The sequence below is a fragment of the Ciconia boyciana genome, chromosome 5, assembly GCF_034638445.1.
Source record: "Ciconia boyciana chromosome 5, ASM3463844v1, whole genome shotgun sequence".
Lineage (NCBI taxonomy): Eukaryota > Metazoa > Chordata > Aves > Ciconiiformes > Ciconiidae > Ciconia > Ciconia boyciana.
Window position 1 is genome coordinate 35,803,840 of NC_132938.1, and position 20,569 is coordinate 35,824,408.

General features: G+C 37.3%; 1 protein-coding gene across 4 annotated transcripts in view; it reads left to right on the forward strand.

Annotated features, from left to right (window-relative positions):
• The window catches only part of FAT1 (FAT atypical cadherin 1), a 115,412-nt gene extending 96,810 nt beyond the window's left edge, over positions 1–18,602 (forward strand). Inside the window, exons 18-29 of one of the 4 annotated variants that reach the window (XR_012042475.1) lie at positions 1,403–1,600; positions 5,809–6,610; positions 7,557–7,688; positions 7,797–7,960; positions 8,565–9,027; positions 9,538–9,691; positions 9,937–10,047; positions 10,256–10,887; positions 11,134–11,271; positions 11,766–11,819; positions 13,318–13,377; positions 16,162–16,179. Coding sequence is in view for 3 of the 4 variants with exons in the window: in XM_072861462.1 (XP_072717563.1) it covers positions 1,403–1,600; positions 5,809–6,610; positions 7,557–7,688; positions 7,797–7,960; positions 8,565–9,027; positions 9,538–9,691; positions 9,937–10,047; positions 10,256–10,887; positions 11,134–11,271; positions 13,318–13,377; positions 16,162–16,197; positions 17,133–17,758 (3,516 nt within the window). In the remaining variant the exon portion in view is untranslated. Of the gene's footprint in view, positions 1–1,402; positions 1,601–5,808; positions 6,611–7,556; positions 7,689–7,796; positions 7,961–8,564; positions 9,028–9,537; positions 9,692–9,936; positions 10,048–10,255; positions 10,888–11,133; positions 11,272–11,765; positions 11,820–13,317; positions 13,378–16,161; positions 16,198–17,132 lie in introns of those variants that run through there. The other 3 variants (XM_072861462.1, XM_072861463.1, XM_072861464.1) reach the window with 3 other exon arrangements.
• Positions 18,603–20,569: the final 1,967 nt, after the last annotated feature.

Sequence of the window (20,569 nt, forward strand, 5' to 3'; positions counted from 1 at the left end):
TCCTAACATACCACTTCTGTTTGAGACCGTGTACATGATTTGTAAAGGTTGCTTTCTGAAAGAGGACAAAGTGATTCATCACTACCCAACATATACAGAGTATGCAAGTAAGGTGTCCTGGATCTTACTTGGTTTTTTTTAAAGCAACAGATTTGTATGCTTGTGTGCTGTCACAGGTATTTCACTTTCCTCAGTTACAATCTTTCTTGAAGTGAATGTTAATTAATGAATCCCCTAAACCTGTAGGCCATATAGCCAATGTCTGTAATGTTTCTCTTACTCAATTAAAAAGGAAGACCTCATGGTTTATAGTTCATTCATATCATCCTGTCCTAGTTTGAGGGTAGCAGAGAAAAAGCTGGAGGAGTTGCCCAAGAATGCTGGTGTGCATTTCCTGCTATATTGGAGATGGACATATTTGGACACAGTTGGAAATGTGCTTAGCTATTATGAAAATCAAATTACTTTAGATGTCCAAATGTAAATATTTGTATTTTAAAATGATGGTCCTTGCCTCTTTTGCTGAAGGGGAGGGAAAAGCTTCAGCTGCAATATCTGATAATTAACTTGATTTATTTTCTCAAGAACAAAGAGTATGCTTGTTACCAGGAGTTTTTGCAACTGTGAAAGGATAGCATTTTGTTATTGTTGTACTTCACAATAACGCTTCTTTTTTTTTTTTTTTTTTGCATTTAAAATATGTATATATATATATATATATATAAAAAATCTGGTCAATACAGTATAGCACGAATATTCTGGGAGAGGTGTTACAAGTGTTAGATAAGGTTGTGCGTGTGTATCAGATACATAATAAACCAAAGTGTGTGAATTGCCTGTGAAACCTCAGGCATCCACGTGATGCAAACTTGAAGGGATTTTATGATGCAAATTTTAAAACCTGGATTTCATATTTTAACCAGACTGTGGCTGTAGCAGCCACAACTGTAGTCAGAACACTAATTAGGGACACAAGGGGTCAGATCAAGGAGTGTGTTTTTTCTAGTCCTCCCAACAAAGGCATTGGATTATTCTTAACAGGCATTTTAGCTAAATTTGAATTCTTTGATGACTTGGTAATTAATCTACAGTAACCTTAATTCAGACCAAAAGTGGAAAATGTAAAGTTTCAAGGCTGAGCTACTTTTAAAAATATAAGACAAAGTTTTAAAAAACACAAAGTTTAAAAATGTACTGCCTTTCTCCTTTTACTGTTTTCATCGTTATTCTGAGAGGGTAATAGTTTTCCTTAAACAATATTGTCATTCTGATTTCTCTTATACTGATTAACTAGTTTGACAGTAATTTGATATTTTTTTGTTCTTGTTCTGAAAAAGAAATCGATGTCAGGCTATATGCTCAATTATAACAAAACCAATGTGATTGTATTATGCATTTATAGGAAAATAAGCCTATTGGATTTAGTGTGCTACAGCTAGTGGTGACAGACAAGGATTCTTCTCACAATGGTCCTCCTTTTCTCTTCACCATCCTGACTGGAAATGAAGAGAACACTTTTCAGATTAACCAGCAGGGAGTACTGACAACAACTGCTGCACTGAATCGCAAAGTGAGGGATCACTATTTACTTCATGTTAAGGTAGGATGCGCTATCTCTAGCTGTTTTGCGTTGTAAGTATTTAGTTAACTTTTCCCGCTCATGCCCGATCCACCACTTTTTCTGGCCTACCCCTTGTCTTTCTGTTGCAAGATCCTTACATGCCAAGTAGGCATTTGAGGCATGTCCCTTGTGGTAACATCTTCAGAGACAATGTCTGTTGATTGAAATGGAAATCTACACAGGTGTAACAGTAAGCTGAATTAAACTGGTAAGGGTAAGGTGTAAGTGAAATGTTAACTGGGTGAGTGGTCTTGATAAGCCCTTTGCCTTTCATGTGGGATGCTGGAAAAGCTATCAGGGAACAGGTCCCTTCAGCCACCTACTATTGGCTGCAGACTTCCTCTTGCCACTGTCACTTTGCCCCTTGAAGCTGTGAGCTGGGCTACACTGATACAGTGGAAACACAGATATTGAAAGGTGCACATCATGGCAGTACTGAAATATTTTTCTATAGTGCCGCATTCTTTTTCCAATGGCAATTGAAAATATCTTTTAAGTTTGGAAAACCAGGTCAGTGGACCTTTGTCGTAGCATTGAAACTTGCAGCGCAGTACTTGGAGATCTCAGAATCTTGCAGTGGAAGACACGGCATAAAACTCAAAAATTACCCTGAAATGCTATAATATATGCCTACATTTGCCATCATAGTGCAAAAAGACCAGACCATGTCCAAAAATCCAAGTTACATTAACATAGCTAAGCTCTCTAAAATACTTTTTTGTAACCTAATCTTATCCAGTCCTTAATTCAGTTATAAATTAAGCAGCTGTGAACAGGGGACTTAAAATTGGTAGGCTAAAAATAGCTGGCCTTAATTCTTAAACTTCATTTCCAGATTCATGTTTCAAGAAAAATTCTTACCTTTATTTTTACATGAGGAATTTCTTTCAGTCTCCAAATTATTCTCGTATGTAATACTGCAGTCAATTTCTGAATAAACATGTGCTTGTAGGGTTGGAGCAGTACTGTCTGCATCAGTGAATTCTGTCCACACTGGGATAATAATGGTGGCATATTTACACAAAGGCTATCTCTTTTCTTTGGGGAAGGAAAAAAAATTCCCACAGGTACTGTCATTTGCTGGTTGAGTCACTAAAACATGTTATCAGGAGCCATCAGTAAAACAACCAGCATAGATAAAGGTTCCATTTAAATGTAGGTTAGTTTAGGGTTTAAGAATTGAGATTAAAAAGAGGGCAGGGAAGTATATCATTCCTCTGTTAGCCATTTTTTTTCCTCAATAGTTATCTGCTAAGTAGTGGTGAGACAGATTAGCCTTCAAGGTACCTAAGCGATGGCTCTGTTGGTCTTCCTAGGCTGCATGAGTCCAAAACAGCAGTGGAGCTGGGCTTTGTCACACTTGCCTAATAGGCTTTGCAAGTTCTATACCAAGTCCCCAAAGTCACCTTTTTGTTTAGGGAAGAAGAACCAGCACTGTTTATCAGTGTAATACAAGATTCACATGTTTTATTTTATATTTTCTCTAAGCAGTAACTAATTTCTGTTTATTTTGCTTGTAAAACATATTCCTAATGCACAGGCAATTATATCTGTTCTGTGTAGACTGTTACACTGTCTTTGTCACATTTCATGAATTAGCCGTACCTTTGGCCCTTCCTAATGTGCCTGCCTTTTCTTAAGTATGAGGCGCCTATCTAACACCTTCCACTGGGTGGAATCATGCAATTCTTTCATTTCCAAGCCACTTCCTAGGCTGTAGGATGCTTGTAAACAACCTGTCAGTACTTCAGCTGTCTTTTGTTTAGCACAGCACTTGAAAAGTGCATTTTTTCTAGGAAACAAATAAGGGCTATTTTAATGGCATCCAGTAGCTACACAAGTGTATTAAAACAAATGTACTCATTTAGAACAAAGACTTCTCAGAGATTGTAAATCATTAAAGCAGGCTATACTAATGTGCATTTTTTTGTGTGCTGTACTACCCAATCTCAGTATTTTGGACCTGTCTCATCCCTTGATTTACAAGTTCCCTGCCTGAATTCTGGAAATATGTCACTGTTTTTGAATTGCCATTTACTATTTTATACTATGATAGCTTTTTTAAAATAGATACAGTACTATAATTTGCTATTATCCTTAGTGAGTCACTATACATGAGTATGAAGGCATCTAAGACTAAAACTAGCATTTCCATATCACAAGACTTCAGTTCCAATGATACGGACAAAAATAGATACATGACTTCTGTGGAAAAATATTCTTCCCCTGTTCGTTTAAAAGAAAGATTTTTTCAAAGGCTGTAGGAAGGCATCTTCTCAAGTTTACACTATCTTCAATTTCTGCACTTTCATCTTGCAGCTCACAAGTTAATGGCTGTGTATGATCTCTTGATACTCGTTTTTGTTTTTTAACAGACCTTCACTGGTGGGCTTTTCAGTATTGACAGCTTTCACCTTAGTTGCTTTCTGAATGGATTGCTGAGGCAGAGGTCGTCTTATGTTACACGCATACTTTGATTGGAAAAAACCAAAACAAAACAAAAAAACCACCCCAAAACCCACAAACAGCCCCTCCCGTACACCCCACACACACCCACTGCCACCAAAAAACCTTTACTTAACGTGAGCCTTTCTTTTACTTTACTTTTGTGGTTTTAATAGAAATAAGGATTATTTTTTTTCCCAACAGCCACCTACATGTGCATGCCACTCACATTTGCTTTCCCTCTCTCCAAAGGAAATAGATTATCCATTAACAAATGTCTCACAGCATTAGTGTGTGAAATCTTCAGCTATGAGTCATACAGTCCTTTGTGCCACACTCTGAAGTCTGTCTTTAGTTTAAAACCACAGCAGATTTTTAAATATCTGCACTATTGAAAAACCATTTCTCCTGGGGCTCTTCTTTCCTACTTGCTGTCCATTTGTTATAATTTTGCTTGCCTGTTTGTTTTAAGCCCTTTCTTGTTTCCCTTGGGCATTTATCCTGTAGCTAAATGGCCTGCCTTGTCTTGTTTCCAGGCAGAAACCTAGGCAAAACAAAACTTTGCCAACTTGAGCACTCGCTCTCTCTCGTTATTTATGTTTGGGTAACTACAGGGCAAGTTTCAAGCCATGCCTGTCTTTTGGAGTTAAAGGATGAAGACGTAGTTTTACGAGACATGCATTACCTTTTAAAAATGCTACAATTATGTTCACATCCACAGATAATCTTGTGCCTAGAGTTTTTCCTCTTTTGCTTAAATTCGTGTGAAAAATCAAAAGCAGCTTCTCTGCATAGATCTTCAAAGTGTACCAACTACCTGTAGTCATTGTAAAATTATTGTAAAATCTTTTGAACAATGCAGGGTATCTTCTACCTTCTGAGCCCTGTGTACTCCCTCTGTCCCTTCACATCTCTCCAATTCTTCTTTGCCCATTTCTTTAGTCTCACTTTCAGTAACTGGGAAAGAGCTCTGGGAAAAAGGTAGATGGGAAACAAGAACGGAGAGAAAGAAAGTAAGTGAACCCAAGGAAATGCTCTTTTCTCACTTTTCTACTCTTTTTTTGTCCCCTCTTCACACAACGACAGTATATGCTTTTGTCAAAAAAGGGTGGAGGACAGGGGATGTGATGTTTAAAAAGGCTTTAAAATTGAATTAAGCTGATTCTGTTAAAGATAATTACTTTAATTGTCTGAAGCAAATAGCATAATAGGTGGGGTTTTTTCCTCTCCATGATCACAAATCATGAAACATAATATAATTGTAACTTTCTATATGTATTGTTTTCCTTTTGAAGTACTGTTTGCCATACTGCATTTAGATTGTCTTCAAGACCACCTCCTAATAACTGTGGTGAAGCATGTTGTAAATTTCTCGTGCGTGACTCATTTCAAGTTTATGTTTCCATGCTTGAAATAAAAAAGCTTCAAGCACCATCTACTGTCTGAAATCAGCTACTGTGCATTTCCTCTGTATTTGCTAGAAGTGTTAGTAGCTTCCTGGCATTTCCAGGTATTAAGAGCACTGTAGCCTTTTAATCTTGTGTGTGCCTGCTTATATAAGCTTTTAAAATTTCTGATATTAACTTTTATGTCAGGACCTGTGTTATGAAATTTTCATAAAGCATTTTCCTGTAGGAACTTTTTTTTTTAAGAAAAATACAACTCTACTGTATACAGTACAAATACCTACAGTAGAATTTGAGGTAAAGCAAAAATCTAACTCTATCCTCATCTTCCTGTAGGTGGCAGATAATGGAAAACCACCGTTGTCGTCTTTGACTTACATTGATATTAGAGTTATTGAGGAAAGCATTTATTCTCCAGCAATTCTGCCTCTAGAAATCTTTATCACAGCCTTTGGGGAAGAATATTCAGGTGGTGTCATTGGAAAAATTCATGCAACCGATCAAGATGTTTATGATACTTTGACATACAGTCTGGACCCCAAAATGGAATCCTTGTTCTCCGTTTCCAGTACTGGTGGCAAACTAATAGCACATAAAAGGTTAGATGTAGGACAGTACCTCCTAAATGTCACCGTTACAGATGGAAAATTTACAACTGCAGCTGATATTACTGTACACATCAGACAAATCACACAAGATTTACTAAATCACAGCATTGCAATACGCTTTGCAAACCTTGCCCCTGAAGAATTCATCGGTGATTACTGGCGCAATTTCCAGAGAGCTTTAAGAAACATCTTGGGCGTGAGGAGAAATGACATCCAGATTGTTAGTTTGCAGCCTTCTGATCCTCCTTCAAATCTTGATGTCCTCCTGAATATTGAAAAGTCTGCTAGCTCTCAGCATCCAATGAGAATTTTGCTCCACAAGATAAACTCTTCTGTGCCTGACCTGGAGGAGATTTTAGGTGTCCGGATAATTGATGTTTTCCATAAGCTTTGTGCAGGCCTAGATTGTCCTTTGAAATTTTGTGAAGAAAAAGTAACAGTGGATGAGAACATCATGTCAACCCACAGCACAGCCAGGTTGAGTTTTGTCACTCCCCGTCATCACAGAACAGCAGTTTGTCTTTGTAAAGGTAAGAAAAGCAGTAAGAAAAATAGTATCCTTGAAAAGATTGTTCTGGTTTTGAACAGCCATAATCCACAGGGGAAAATTTATATTACAGGACAAGATTAAGAATGTCCTGTAACCTTCACTGCAACATTTGCCTAATTTTATTCAGAGTAAGGAGTAATTCTTTATTGTCTCATTACCTCATTTTAAGAGTTTACATAATATAAGCTTAAGGGAGGGGATTTTTTTAATAGTTATACCTTCATTTTCCATTTTATGAAAGGTGTTCCTTTTTGTTGCCTATTTTAAGTTGCCAATCATTTTCAGTCTTGTATGCGTGAAGGTAAGTTCTTGCAAAGTAACCTGAATACTTCCTGATTTCTGCTTAGAGGAATAGCCCACACAGCTTCCAAACATGGCTGGGAATAACAGGGTGAACTGGGAAATGAATACTCATTAAGATACATATAAGTATACAGATTTATAACAGAAGATTGATTTGCCTTTAGCTCTGAGGAAAACAACATTGCTTTTTGAAATCATGGCTTAACGTTTCTGGGTGAATTTGCACATCTTAAGTAAATATTTAAAGCCCGTTTCTTTTCTGTCTTGCATACGGACACACTCTTCTCCTGCTCTCCCCAGCCCACTCTGTCCATGTTTAATATCTACATGTTGTTTTTTATGGTATAGGATAGTAATGGTAAACCTTAAACCACAACACCAGTTTCTAAATTTTACCAATTGAATTGTTTGAGTAATCAAGATAACTATGAACATCAGCCACTATATATGCCATTTGTCTAGTCTGTGTTTGTGCCAGTCGTGTCCCGTAACTGTGACTTCGCTTCCTTGTTTGATAGTTAGGAATATCATTTGGGTTGCTTCGGCTACTGTACTTGAGTGTCTCTTTTCACAAAATACCATTACCACCAACAGAAGAGGAATTAATGTATTTTGTTTTACAGAAGGGAAATGCCCCCTGGTGAATAGTGTGTGTGAAGGAAACCCATGCCCTGAAGGTACTGAATGTTTAGGAGATCCAAAGGAAGGAAAATACACCTGTGTTTGCCAAGACAGCAAAGCTGGACAGTGTCCTGGTAAGAAATTAACTCTAAAAATCTCTGCATAAAACCATATTCCTTTCCAAATATAAATTTGATTCTAGTCCTGTGTTAACACATTTTATGCTTTTCTGTATTCCTAAGCATCAGCTGGCTCTGCTGTGACTTTTACTGGGAGCAGCTATGTGAAATACCGTCTCATGGAAAATGAGAACAAAGAGGAAATGAAGCTGACAATGAGACTTAGAACTTACTCTGCTCATGCAGTTGTTATGTATGCTCGAGGAACAGACTACAGTATCTTAGAGGTATGTTAAAATCTCTTAGTGTATATCTCCTCCTCTTTTCTTCTTACCATCTTCTTACTATTTTTTGTGCCAAATTAAAAGATTGAATCATAACATCTCTGTAGAATTGTTATAATTGATAATTTCCTTCAAGGTAGAGTGTGTTACACATCCAGGTGACAAACTTGTACAGGATTTTTTTAATGTGTAAAAGGCATTAGTTTTCTTTAATGTTTTAAAAATAAAACAAAACAAAAAAACCCCTGAATTACCTATTTTAAATCACAAATTTAAATGTATTTGCTTATAATACTCATTAAGTCCGTACAGAAAAAGTCACTGAAAGCACAAGATGAAAGGTCTTGAAGTATTGTAATCTTTTGATGATGATCTGTGACTTCTTTACTAGAGGAAAAAATGTACAAAGTATACAGTTTAATTAAAAGAACCATATAGAATGAATCACAGTCACTGTGACTGTTTGGAATACAATATTATTAAACTGCCTTTTATGAACACCGCCATCGTCCTGTCTCTCCAGCAAACATAAACTTTTATAGGCATCAATATTTTACACTCTTTAAGTGTGCAGACCATTTGTTGATGTTGTGGCTTTCCTCTGTAGATTCACCATGGGCGGCTGCAATATAAATTTGATTGTGGCAGTGGACCTGGGATTGTCTCCGTTCAGAGCATTCAGATTAACGATGGCCAGTGGCACTCAGTATCTCTTGAAGTGGACGGAAATTATGCACGACTTGTTCTGGATAGGGTGCATACTGCATCTGGTACTGCTCCTGGTACACTCAGGACGCTAAACCTAGATAATCACGTGTTTTTTGGTGGTCATATTCGGCAGCAAGGTACAAGACATGGTAGAAGTCCTCAGGTTAGCAATGGTTTCAGAGGCTGTATGGATTCTGTTGTACTTAATGGACAAGAGCTGCCCCTAAACAGTAAGCCACGAAATTATGCACATATGGAAGAATCTGTAGATGTGACTCCTGGATGCTTACTGACTACTACAGAAGGTTGTTCAAGCAGCCCATGTCAGAATGGAGGCATCTGCAATGCACTGTCAAATGGAGGTAAGCTGTGCTATATTCTTCTGCTATTAGTTTTCAAAACTGCTTTTCCACTTCCCTGCCTTGAAGGACAAAACAACTTTGTGAATAATTCTTGCTTTCCCAGAGAGTTGTAAAAGGCTGGTTGTTGAGCAGGTAGGAAGGCTGTGTCTGCCTGTGTTCTAGACTCAGTTCCTTGGGGCGTGAAGTAGACAAAGTCCATCAGACAAAGTGCGTATTTAATCCTCAGTGTCAACACCTGAGGTCTGTCCTCCTAACTGCCTACTTTAGAGTCTTCCTTTAAAAATTCTGAAATCATTGTGACAAGCTTGAGTTTTGTGAGAGAAATGGAAGTTATCCTTCAATCATATTCCAGAAAAACCTTACTGTTAGACTTTCCTTCATCTTTCGGTAAAAATATTTCTATTTCTTCCCATCCTCTCTCTCTTTGAACAGGTAGTTGGGCAGGGAGGATTTTATCTTAAATCCAGTAAAGCCATGTATGTCTTTCAAAAAGACTGTCTTTGATTTCAGGTTACTACTGCAAGTGTGCACCTTTGTTTATGGGAACTCACTGTGATGTAAGCGTCAACCCGTGTGCTTCCAACCCCTGCCTTTATGGTGGTACTTGCATCCCGGTCAGTGATGATTTTATCTGCCAGTGCCGAGGACAATACACAGGCCAAAGGTATGTTTGTATGGTTTGTTTTACCAATGAACCCCTTAGAGAATAGGCTATAAATGTAACACTTTTTCTGTTTTCTTTTTTATCTGTTTCCTACTTAAAGCTCAGGCTTTGAAACCCACTGGAGTTAGTTGAAGTTAATGCCAGCCCCTATGTTACAGTCCTGAATCCCACACTGTATACTTACTTGCAGTAAGGTAATGGTGCATTCATGCTTCCCCCCTGCCTTTTTTTTTTTGCCTTTGCAGGTGCCAGCTGGGTCCATATTGCAAAGACAATCCTTGTAAAAACAGTGGCAAGTGTATTGACAGTTTGGATGGACCTGTTTGTGAGTGTGAAGCAGGCTTTCGTGGAGAAAGGTAGGTAGTGTTCCGCATATATTGAATTTTTAACAGTATTAGTTAACAGTTCAAACTGGTTGAAATCTGGAATGTTGATAAAATAGCAAATTGCCTGGTAGTGTACAGTACTGTTATTAAATATACCTAGAATTGTTGAGAACAAGGAGACTACAACAAAGACTACTGATGTAAACTAACCATCATTTCTCTGCTCTGTTTCTGGCAGGTGCCTGACTGATGTCGATGAATGCATAGAAAACCCATGTCTTAACGGTGCCCTTTGTGAGAATACTTATGGTTCATACCACTGCAATTGTAGCCATGGATTTGGAGGAAAACACTGCACAGACACTGTTCTTAACAAATATGTTTCAACATCTTGGAACATTAGCTTAGCTGAAGTGATTGGGATTATTGTTTTTATCGCAGGAATATTCTTGTTAGTTGTGATTTTTGTTGTTTGCCGCAAAGTGATTAGTAGAAAGAAGAAGCACCAGCCAGAACCTGAAGACAAGCAACTGGGAGCTACAACAGCTTTCTTGCAAAGACCTTATTTTGATGCAAAATTGAATAAGAACATCTATTCTGATGTCCCACCACAGGTTCCTGTTCGTCCCATTTCGTACACTCCAAGCATTCCAAGTGACTCCAGGAACAATCTTGACAGGAATTCTTTTGAGGGGTCTGCTATCCCCGAGCACCCAGAGTTTAGTACTTTTAACCCAGATTCTGTACATGGTCACCGGAAAGCTGTAGCTGTTTGCAGTGTAGCACCAAATTTGCCACCTCCACCTCCCTCCAACTCTCCTTCAGACAGCGATTCAATACAGAAACCCAGCTGGGATTTTGACTATGACAGTAAGAAATGTTCTTATTTTATTACTTTTCTGTTAAAGGTGTGTGCTGGTGCAATTTTTAATAAGAGTGCAAAGTCTCTGTCTATGCCTGTTAGGGTACAAAAGGCATTATGACTTCACTGGGTTTTGATCTGATCGGGCTTCATGCTCTATTAAGTTTTGTAAAAATGTGTAAATCTCAGCCTTAAATTTTATTGACTCTAATCTACAATCTATTAATCGTCTCACTTTAAACTTTTTCTTTCAGCTAAAGTAGTAGATCTTGACCCCTGCCTTTCAAAAAAGCCTCTGGATGAAAAGAACTCCCATCCTTATAGTGCTAGAGAAAGCATGTCTGAGGTCCAGTCTCTCAGCTCCTTCCAGTCTGAATCATGTGATGACAATGGTACGTAAAGTACAATCGTTCTGTACTGCCACTTACACTCATTTGTTCTGTCTTTGCGTCTATATCTCTTAGTATCAATAGGACTTACATATATTGAATATATATTAAATAATAGCTTATTTAATATATATCTGTATTTACTTATGTTAATACCCAGATATGTTATTTTTTTAAAGTATTTTACCTATCTTGCACCTCGTGTTAATTACTTTACCTTAAAATTATATATAATCGTTCTGCTGTTAGAGTATTACGAGTGAAAATGCAGCACAAGGTGTTCAGAGCCTTGTGTTTAAAAGGTGTTAAAAGTGTGTTCAAATTTGAGAAACTCTTCTAGGTAATTATTAGTTATCACCTTATACAAGAATACAGTGAATTTTAAAAATGGCCTCTGCACAAATATAACTTGCGCTTTGACGTTCAGCTTTCAGTAAAAAGCTTTCTGGTGTTACAGTTTCATTTGTTTCCTTCTCTTTTTCTTGCTGCGACCTCAGCTCCCATATGGATCAGATCAGTTCTGAGTGAGAGCAGAGTTTAAGGGACTGCTTGTAAGTTTGATTACTTTAGTAATGAAGGAAGCTGCACAAAAAGGAATTTTGTTATAGTAGAACAGTATGTTTGGCTTTCACCATGATTAAAATGAATGCATTTTAAAAAATTAATAAATTGAAAAAAGCCAATATAAAAATAAAAATACAAATATTTTTTCACAACTCCAGTCCATCAAAATATAATCAGCATACATATTTGTGGGTTTTATTATTACTAATTGGAAGTCTTTTACTTTTCCATTGTGATGACAGATGCTTTTACAGTTGATATGAATGCATCTATGTATTCAGAAACATTTCAGACTGATTGGACAAAGCCACAGTTGTCTCATAACTTAATTCACTAAGTTAAGGTGCTTTGACTCTTTATTCCAATTTCTGCTTTTGTCTGTGTATGGTAAAAAGAACTTGAAATTCCTTTAGCTTAGGAATAAAGAACATTATGCTTCTCAACGAAGTAGAGTGATTTGTTCTTAACAGCATGAAAAGAAACATCTGTGTTAATGATTGGTGAAAGTAAAATAGTATGCGTACAGTACTCATCATTTTATCAGTAGACCTGATATCAACTTTCAATTTTTTCCTGTGTTATTAAGTGTTGTGTGGTACATGTTCTCCCCTCCTCTCCATCCCATATATTTCATATATTCTTACTCACCTTTCTTGTCATGTATTGATTACTCATTAATACATCATTTTAATGCAAAAAGCTGTAGCATCATAGATATTGTTCCTTCCTTTTTGGTAGATTCTGAATTTATTAGTTTGAAATTTAATCTCTGAACCATGCGAACAAATTGCATATGCTTACCTCATCCTACCCTGTAAAAGTAAATCCTTCTCCCTTCCAAAAGTATCTTTGGAAAGAGAAGACGTACAAAATACATTCATTTTGGTTGTTTTTAAATAAGAATGTCACAACCTGAATTTGGTATTCCTACTGTGATACCACTGTTCGCACACAACTTAAGTAGGTCAGTAACAGAAGTTTTCAGTAGATATTTTTAATATTCTAGCATTTTAGTTCCTTTCAGTGAAAACTTCTTCCCCTGGTGTTCCATTGCGGGGAGGGGGGGTATTTTGCAGTCTAAAGGGGAAGCCTAATGCCTCCTTAATCACCCAAGACAAGCCTTTAGAAAAGCCTAGTTTATTGCTATCTAGATGAAGTATTATGCAAATGATATGTTTAGGCAACATTTCAGAAATTCTAACACAACTAAAGCAGCTTTGTGCTCATGCAGAATTTGCTTCAGTAGTTAGAAGTACTTTTCCCATGTTTTTCAAGAATAAAATTCAGGTTTAGAGATGTATTTTATGTATTATATGCAACTGCTTTCTAAACAGAGAGTAAATGTATATGTACACCAATAATCTTGCTCTATAAAATAGTAATGAACTGCAATTTTACAGTGGTTTTTTTGTATATCTGTATGCTGTTTAAAGTGATACTAACTATAGGTTTGTTTTATTTTGCTCCTTTTATACCTTTTACAAGCTTCCGTAGTGACTGTAATACACCTTGTCAATGCTGTTGTTGACTCGGTGGAAAAAGAAGGTATATACATGTTTTCATATTTATTTACTGCTTTGGCAGAATGATGCACGTTTGTCTTCTAGTAATGTAGCCCTAGCAGATGGGAGTTATAGAATATTATTTACATGGACTTGCTGATAAGTTTTAGCAAAGAATATATTTATATTGTGTATCTGTTCATATTTTCATGTGTATGCTGTAGCTACCCTGTGGACAGGTTTCAAAGTTTGATTTCTTGGGGGGAAAAAAAAAAAGTATTGGCATAAAAAGATCTTGGTGCTTACTCTCTTCTGAAAATATTCACACTAAAGCTCTCAGCAGAATTGAGACAGCATCAAAGGCAATTACATGCACTACTGTAGATGAAAAAGCAGCAGCCCCCACTTCCTTTTCTTCTCTCACCCACATCTGTTGGCACCTTGTCCAGCTGAGCAGAATGGTAGTCTGATAGCAGTACTCACTTCCCTGGTCTTCAGATCAACCTGTCTCTTTAGTAGAAAAAACTGATTTCTAGTATGCAATTGAGATATATAGGCATATACATCCCTATCAGTTTAAGTAGTTACTTACTACCCAGCCTTACATCAGTATTTAAAAGGTGTGTTTGGGTGTATATATGTACGCACACATGTATTTGTGTGTGCGTAGTATGTATTTGGAAGTTAGAAAGAGGCGAAGTAGACATTTTCAATGGAATTTTATTTCTTTTCTGCTAACATTTAAGAACTGACTCCTCTGGAAAACACAAATTCTTTACAAAATAACAGTAGTAATAAAGGTGCCGGTGAGTCTATACAAATGCTAACTGTTGTTTTAATTGACTTAAAAATCCTTCAAGTTCCAGTAATATGGAAGTAATTCACTCCATGACCATGAGTCTGCAGAGGTTACTTCTGAAATAGCATCCACAGTGTATGTTTCCTATTTCTTAATGCAGACTAGGAAACCCTACTTTTTTATTAAGTCCTACTTAAAACAAAGCCATTTTAAGAATATAAAATTAATTATAGTACCTAAAGATTCTCTTTGGTTTGTTATTTGAAGTACATCCTGTCTAATGTATGCAGACACACAAAAAAGCAGACAAATGCAAAGACTTCTAATTACATGAGAGTATTTCATTAATGTGGACCTATAGACCATAGTCCTCAGTGCTAAAAAATTGTTATGCGCCGTACTTATAAAAGGGAGAATTGTAAGACTAGAAGAGGCAAAATCTATCAGGGGAAATATTTAATAACTTATTCATATTTTCTCTGAGGTTTTAATTGGTAGAAACTGAGAACGATGGATGTAGTTCTCAAGTCAAAGTTGAAAGTATTGCTTGGTGGTTTAGTATCACTGTAAGATAAATACAAATATTTTATGCATTGCAGAATATTCATAGATTAAAGATGTCCTGCTCAGCTAATTCTTAACACTTGGGAGTTTCTACTCTTATTAAGCATTCCTTCTTTCAAAGCATCTTAGGTAAAGAGTTCTGCTTTTGAGCATCCTCAGGAGGGTGCCAGTTTGAGCAGCAGAGATCCTTGCTCAAGCCTTCAGCAAGGTCAAGTTCTGGGACAGATGGTCTTTTCCTTTAGTCTCCCCAGGTGGTTCTGTCCAACAGGTATCCTGGAAGCATGGACTGGAGCTAGTCTCGTCCTAGGACAGTTGTAGGCCTGCATTCTCTGCACTGCTCCTCAGGGACAGTTGTAGCACCGTGCAAATCAACAATGCTGAGTGCAAGAGGAAATATAGCTCCAGTCTAGCAGATTGTCACCTAGAAAGATGGGCACATTACATTCAAGTTTGTGTTTCTATATTTTATGTTAAAGGGTCTTTGCCTCAGAAGAAGAGGACAGGACCGAGATCTCCCCATTCCTTGGCAAAAGTGCTCTAAATTATAAGGCCATAGTCTGCCTATTAGCTTTAGTTTTGTGCCCAGTTTCCCTAGAAAAATGAAGAATGTCATCTTCTAAGTAGACTAGTAGTCAGAACCTTCTCCTGGAGATGAGGCCAGAGATGTTTTAAGAGTCTCAGATCTTGGACTGATATCTCCTTTTGTGTGGACAGTATTTTTCTTGTCTGGGGTAGGCAAGCCTAAAAAAAAAAAAAAAAAAGGAAGGAAAACCCCCGTCAAGAGTCAACCTCTGTCCCTCCAGTCTTCCAAGAACAGATTATTAAAGTATCAATTCTTAGGAGAAGATTCTGGTATTAGGATAGGCATCGCCAGTCCCTACAGACCTGAATAGGGAATATAGATTCCTGAAGAGAGAAAGGTTTAAAATTTGTCAGATAACACAGGACAGTTCTCTGCTGAGAGTGAGTTGTTGGGATTGCTGTGCAAAGGGAGGCAGGTCTCCCAGTGCACAGTGTAGGGAAGCTAGATACTAAAGGGAGAGTTCCCATCTTTGCATGAGATACTCGAAAGTATAAGTCCTAATAGATGCAGCCCTGTATCGAAAAACAAGGAGGGATGCAAGGAAAGAAAAAAATCAGACCAAGTCTTGTAACCCTTTTTAGCAGAAGTCCTAAATCTACCAGTATGAGGATTTAAGCAAACTACAGACTGCAGATTTTGCCACTACACAGCCATGTCCCAGGTGGGCTGTACATTAACTCAGTAGCTATTCTACAGTTCAAGTCTAACAAAGGAGCCCAGGAGAAACAAAAAAAGGCCAACTCTAGTACCGCTAAGTAAACGGGACAAAAGCAGCATGAACATAATAGTGACAGTCATTGTTTGTCTTCACATTGGTTCTACTATTTGATTCCTAACTACAGATGTTTTCTCCTTTTTTCTTCTCATTCTGCCACCTAAAGAATCTTTTGCTGTTCCTGACCTCAGCAATTCAAGAGGTGACTTCTGCATGCAGTTCATTGATGTTCACCAAAATATTTCTGTTAATACTTGGTTTTAACACAGACTTACTATCAGTTGCTTGCTGTGCATTTGTCTGCGGTGATTACTCTTAACTAGATTTGCACCTTATTACAATTCTGTATTATTTTCCTTTTTGGTGTTCAGATGAGAAAAACAATTATTTTTTAATGAGATTAGGCTTACATCTAGTTTCCAGCAGATGAATACAAACTTATTCAAGGGGTGTTTGCAAGAGAGGATCAAATTCAGTCATTTATGCATGTTTAAGCTTGATTTTCCTGTTTTGTTCTTGTATTTGAATGTGGAATGTCTTTACTAATAGTCAAAGATTTTTTATCAGAGGTGTGGCAGTTACTGTAGAGCTAACAGCATTTTGTGAAATTAACTTTACAATTCAGTTAAGGGGTAAAGTCACTTTAAATGGTCTGGTTTCTTTACCAATTAGAAATTACTTTGTTTATGTAAGAAAAGCATGGTTTATATATGCTAAATATATTCTTAAGAAAAAACAGGCAGCTGTTATCACCCTAACTGTAATTACTCAATAACAATTGATTAAGAATTTAGCTGCACTAGGGAGGCTGTTGGTTCTTTGCTATCCAGTGAACAATTGTATACCATTATGTATTGTGACAGCACATTCCGTAGGTGACCTACAGCTCTTCTCATGTTAGGTGAGATGTCTGAGAAAATGTAAAAGTTCAAGTGTGAATGACGCAATATCTAATGCATGGCATAATGTAAAGTGTTGTGTTGAATGTCTTTTGTGGAACCGGGGCAAACTGCTCTCTAATTAACAAGTAGTGTCCTAATCACAGTGATTGCATTGTCTTAATACGTGTGTTGACTTCTCAGTTCAGACTGACTTGAAGACAGGATACTAATTTTTTTTTTAAAAATAACTTTTCAGGTTATCACTGGGATACATCAGACTGGATGCCAAGTGTTCAGTTGCCAGGTATCCAAGAGTATCCAAATTACGAAGTGGTTGAGGAGTCAGCTCCCCTCTACACGGATCCAAATGCCATCGATACAGACTATTACCCTGGCGGTTATGACATAGAAAGTGATTTTCCACCTCCACCTGATGACTTCCCTGCACCTGATGAGCTTCCACCATTACCACCAGAATACAGTGACCAGTTTGAGTCAATACAGCCACCCAGAGACATGCCAGCTGTAGGTAGCTTGGGTTCTTCTACAAGAAGCAGGCAGAGATTTAACCTTAATCAGTACCTTCCCCATCACTATCCTGCAGACATGTCAGAACCTCAGACCACAACCAGTGGTGTCAACGGCAGTTACAGAGAACCTTATGCTCCTTACACATTAGGGTACAATAGAGACTTTGAAGCACCCACTGTAGACAACATGTCCATGTCTGTGTATGCTTCCACAGCTTCATGCTCTGATGTGTCAGCATGCTGTGAAATGGAGTCTGAAGTCATGATGAGTGACTATGAGAGTGGAGACGAATGTCATTTTGAAGATGTGAAAATTCCTCCACTTGATTCCCAGCAACATACAGAAGTCTGACACACTCAACAAAAGTGCCTGGACTCGAACAACCTTTATCAATTCTAGAACAACTTTCAAGAGCTTTTTTATTTTTTTTTCTTTTTCCCCAGCCACAGTGAATGCTTTTGTTTCAGTGAGCTAAGCTGGCATGGCAGCATTGGATCATGCAGTTCATTTCACTAAATCAGCCTATTTCTATTTCCTGACCTACTGTAATTGGACAGTTCCAAGATTTTCATTGGCTGTGCCATTTCTGAACGTCCTTTTTGTACTTACATTGTCTATGTTAAAAAAAAATCACATACCACTTCTCCATGTTAGCATGATGCATATATTTATATAGTTCTAATGCAATTAATTTTCTCCTACTTTTTGTAAATTTTATGTACAGTTTTGATTTTAATAGTTTTAACTAGATTTTGTAGATATTTTGTGAATTTGTTTTCCACTGAAACTAGTGGTGTTAGTGTGCCATTAAAAGCTAGCACCCTGACTTATTATAATCAGGGCGTCACTGTATGTATTCCCCCAAAAACTAAGGTTTGACATTTCATTATAAAAAATTCAACATATTCACACAATTCCAATTGTACATAGGTTAGGTCTGATATTCTTCTGGGTCAGCTACATGGAAATGTCTTAAATGGGTTGCTGTATTTTAGAACTGTAAACATTTTTTCCCTTCTTGGAAAGTGTGTTTGGGACCCTCTACATACCAGTTTAGAACCAAAACCACCATGACACAGTTTTTATAGTGTCTGTATATTTGTGATCCAATGGTCTTGTAAAGGTTTTTACTGAAAATTACCCTTAGCCAGTCTTTCTTACTGACAATAAATTATTAATAAAATACTTTAGCTTTGCTCTGTGTATCTCTATTATATAATATACAATTGACAAAGCATTCAGTGCAGCATTAAGTCTGTGTATGTTTTGTACTGTATTAAGTTACTTGCTCCAAGCAACACATTTTCCTCTCCTCAGAAATCAAACTGCAGCTATGTTAGAGATGCTCACTAGATGGCAGTGTGTGTCTACTTAATGGTGTTTTAAAGAGTAACCGGGCCAGTATGAATAAAGATTGATGGGTATCAAACTGCAGTAGCCTTCTCGGTAGTTTGCATTTTTCTTTAAACATATCATATCAGCTATGTAAATTACTGAGTATTTTTTCTGAAGTCCCAAAAATACATCCAGAAAACACCCCAAGCTCTTTAAAGAAGTTTCTTCCTTTCTTCATCACCTGAATAGTTATTTTTATGAATAGGCAGCCCTTGATTGTGCACTTGTATGCTGAAATTTCTGTGCCAATTTGAGTTTGTGATAAATACATTGGGGTTTTTATGCAATTATATTTCAATTGCAGTTTCTTACATTAAGTTCACACTAGAAGTTTACCTTGAAGAAGTCAAGACAGGATACAGTTTGCCTGTATATTATCCAGCTGCTTTCCTGACTAGAAAAGAACAAAGCCTCTCACAAAAGTTCTCTAGCATAAATGTGCCCTGATGGTAAGCTAAACGAATGAGATAACTGTCTTCTGCCTCTTGCATGAGGGACACTTTTTAAGTTGAGAACAGATTTCCTAGCACATTAGTGAAATTTTAATATATCCTGGAATCCTTTTAGCTCTACCTCCATTTTTTTTCCTACTGTCTCATAAAATTCTGTAGCCTGGGAAGGTACAATATTAGATTCTCTCAGGCACGAGAGCTAAGCCTAGGCCTTCCGCCATCTGTGGGAACAGGGTACTGGATTTGTATTTGGAATGCTATTTATGCACAAAATGGAACAACTCCCAGCCTGGCAGCTGTATAATGGAAATGGATGGATTATAGGACAGAGCCACGAGCCAGGCACAGACATTTCTCAGAGTTAACTTGCCCATATGAAGGTCAGAATCTCATGACATATGTAAAAAGGCTAAAATCAAGGGGTTTTAAACCATGTTCTGGCTGTAAGCTGTAATATTCACCCTGATAATGAAGAGCTTTTTGTGCATTGGGCTCAGTGGTAGCATTTTCTTATTTAATAGCTTTAAAAGAATCTTACAGAACTGTGAGTAAAGGGTACCATGCACTCTATAGTAGTTAGGATCACTGCTTAAGGTCCATCTTGAGCTATGAAGGTTGAGCTTAGTGGCCGTTCTGCTCAAGATTTCTTACTATCTGCTTCTCAGTAGGAATGAACCTCAGAAGTCAGTGAGAGGAAGGCAGGCATCATTTCTCAGGATAAGGACTCCCAGTAAAGATGAAAGCCTGCCTTACAATTACATTTTCTTAAGTTACTTATTTACAGCAGAAAGGTCTGAAAACAGATTTTTAAAATTGAGAAGTGTGAAGGACAGGAATATCAATACTTAAGTATACTTTTATTCATAGTACTGTGAATTGACAGCTAATGTAGAACATCATGCTGAAAAGGAACGATGTCTCGTTACTCTGCAAAGATACTCCAAGTCAGCTTAAGAAAACCTTTTGTTGAAAGTATCAGAATATCCTTTTTTTTTTTGTTTGTGTCTCTTCACAAGAACTGTGCTGCTAGGCAACATGCAAGTTATACTGCACAGCAGAAGACAAGAGGGCAGCATAGCAGGCACTTACAGAAACAACAGGCAGTTTCAACTCCACAACAGCTTTGCAGCTGGTTAGTAAAGCAAGACCATGTTAAATAAATGCTCCCTTTGTAGGAGCTATTATTACCCGATTCAAGTCCAGTAAGTGCAATTAAACCTGTTTTCCCACACAGAGCTACAACAGTACCCTAGACCAAGCTGGTGACATTTTTAACCCAATTAAAACACTGATACAGCAGAGCATTGCTGTTTGA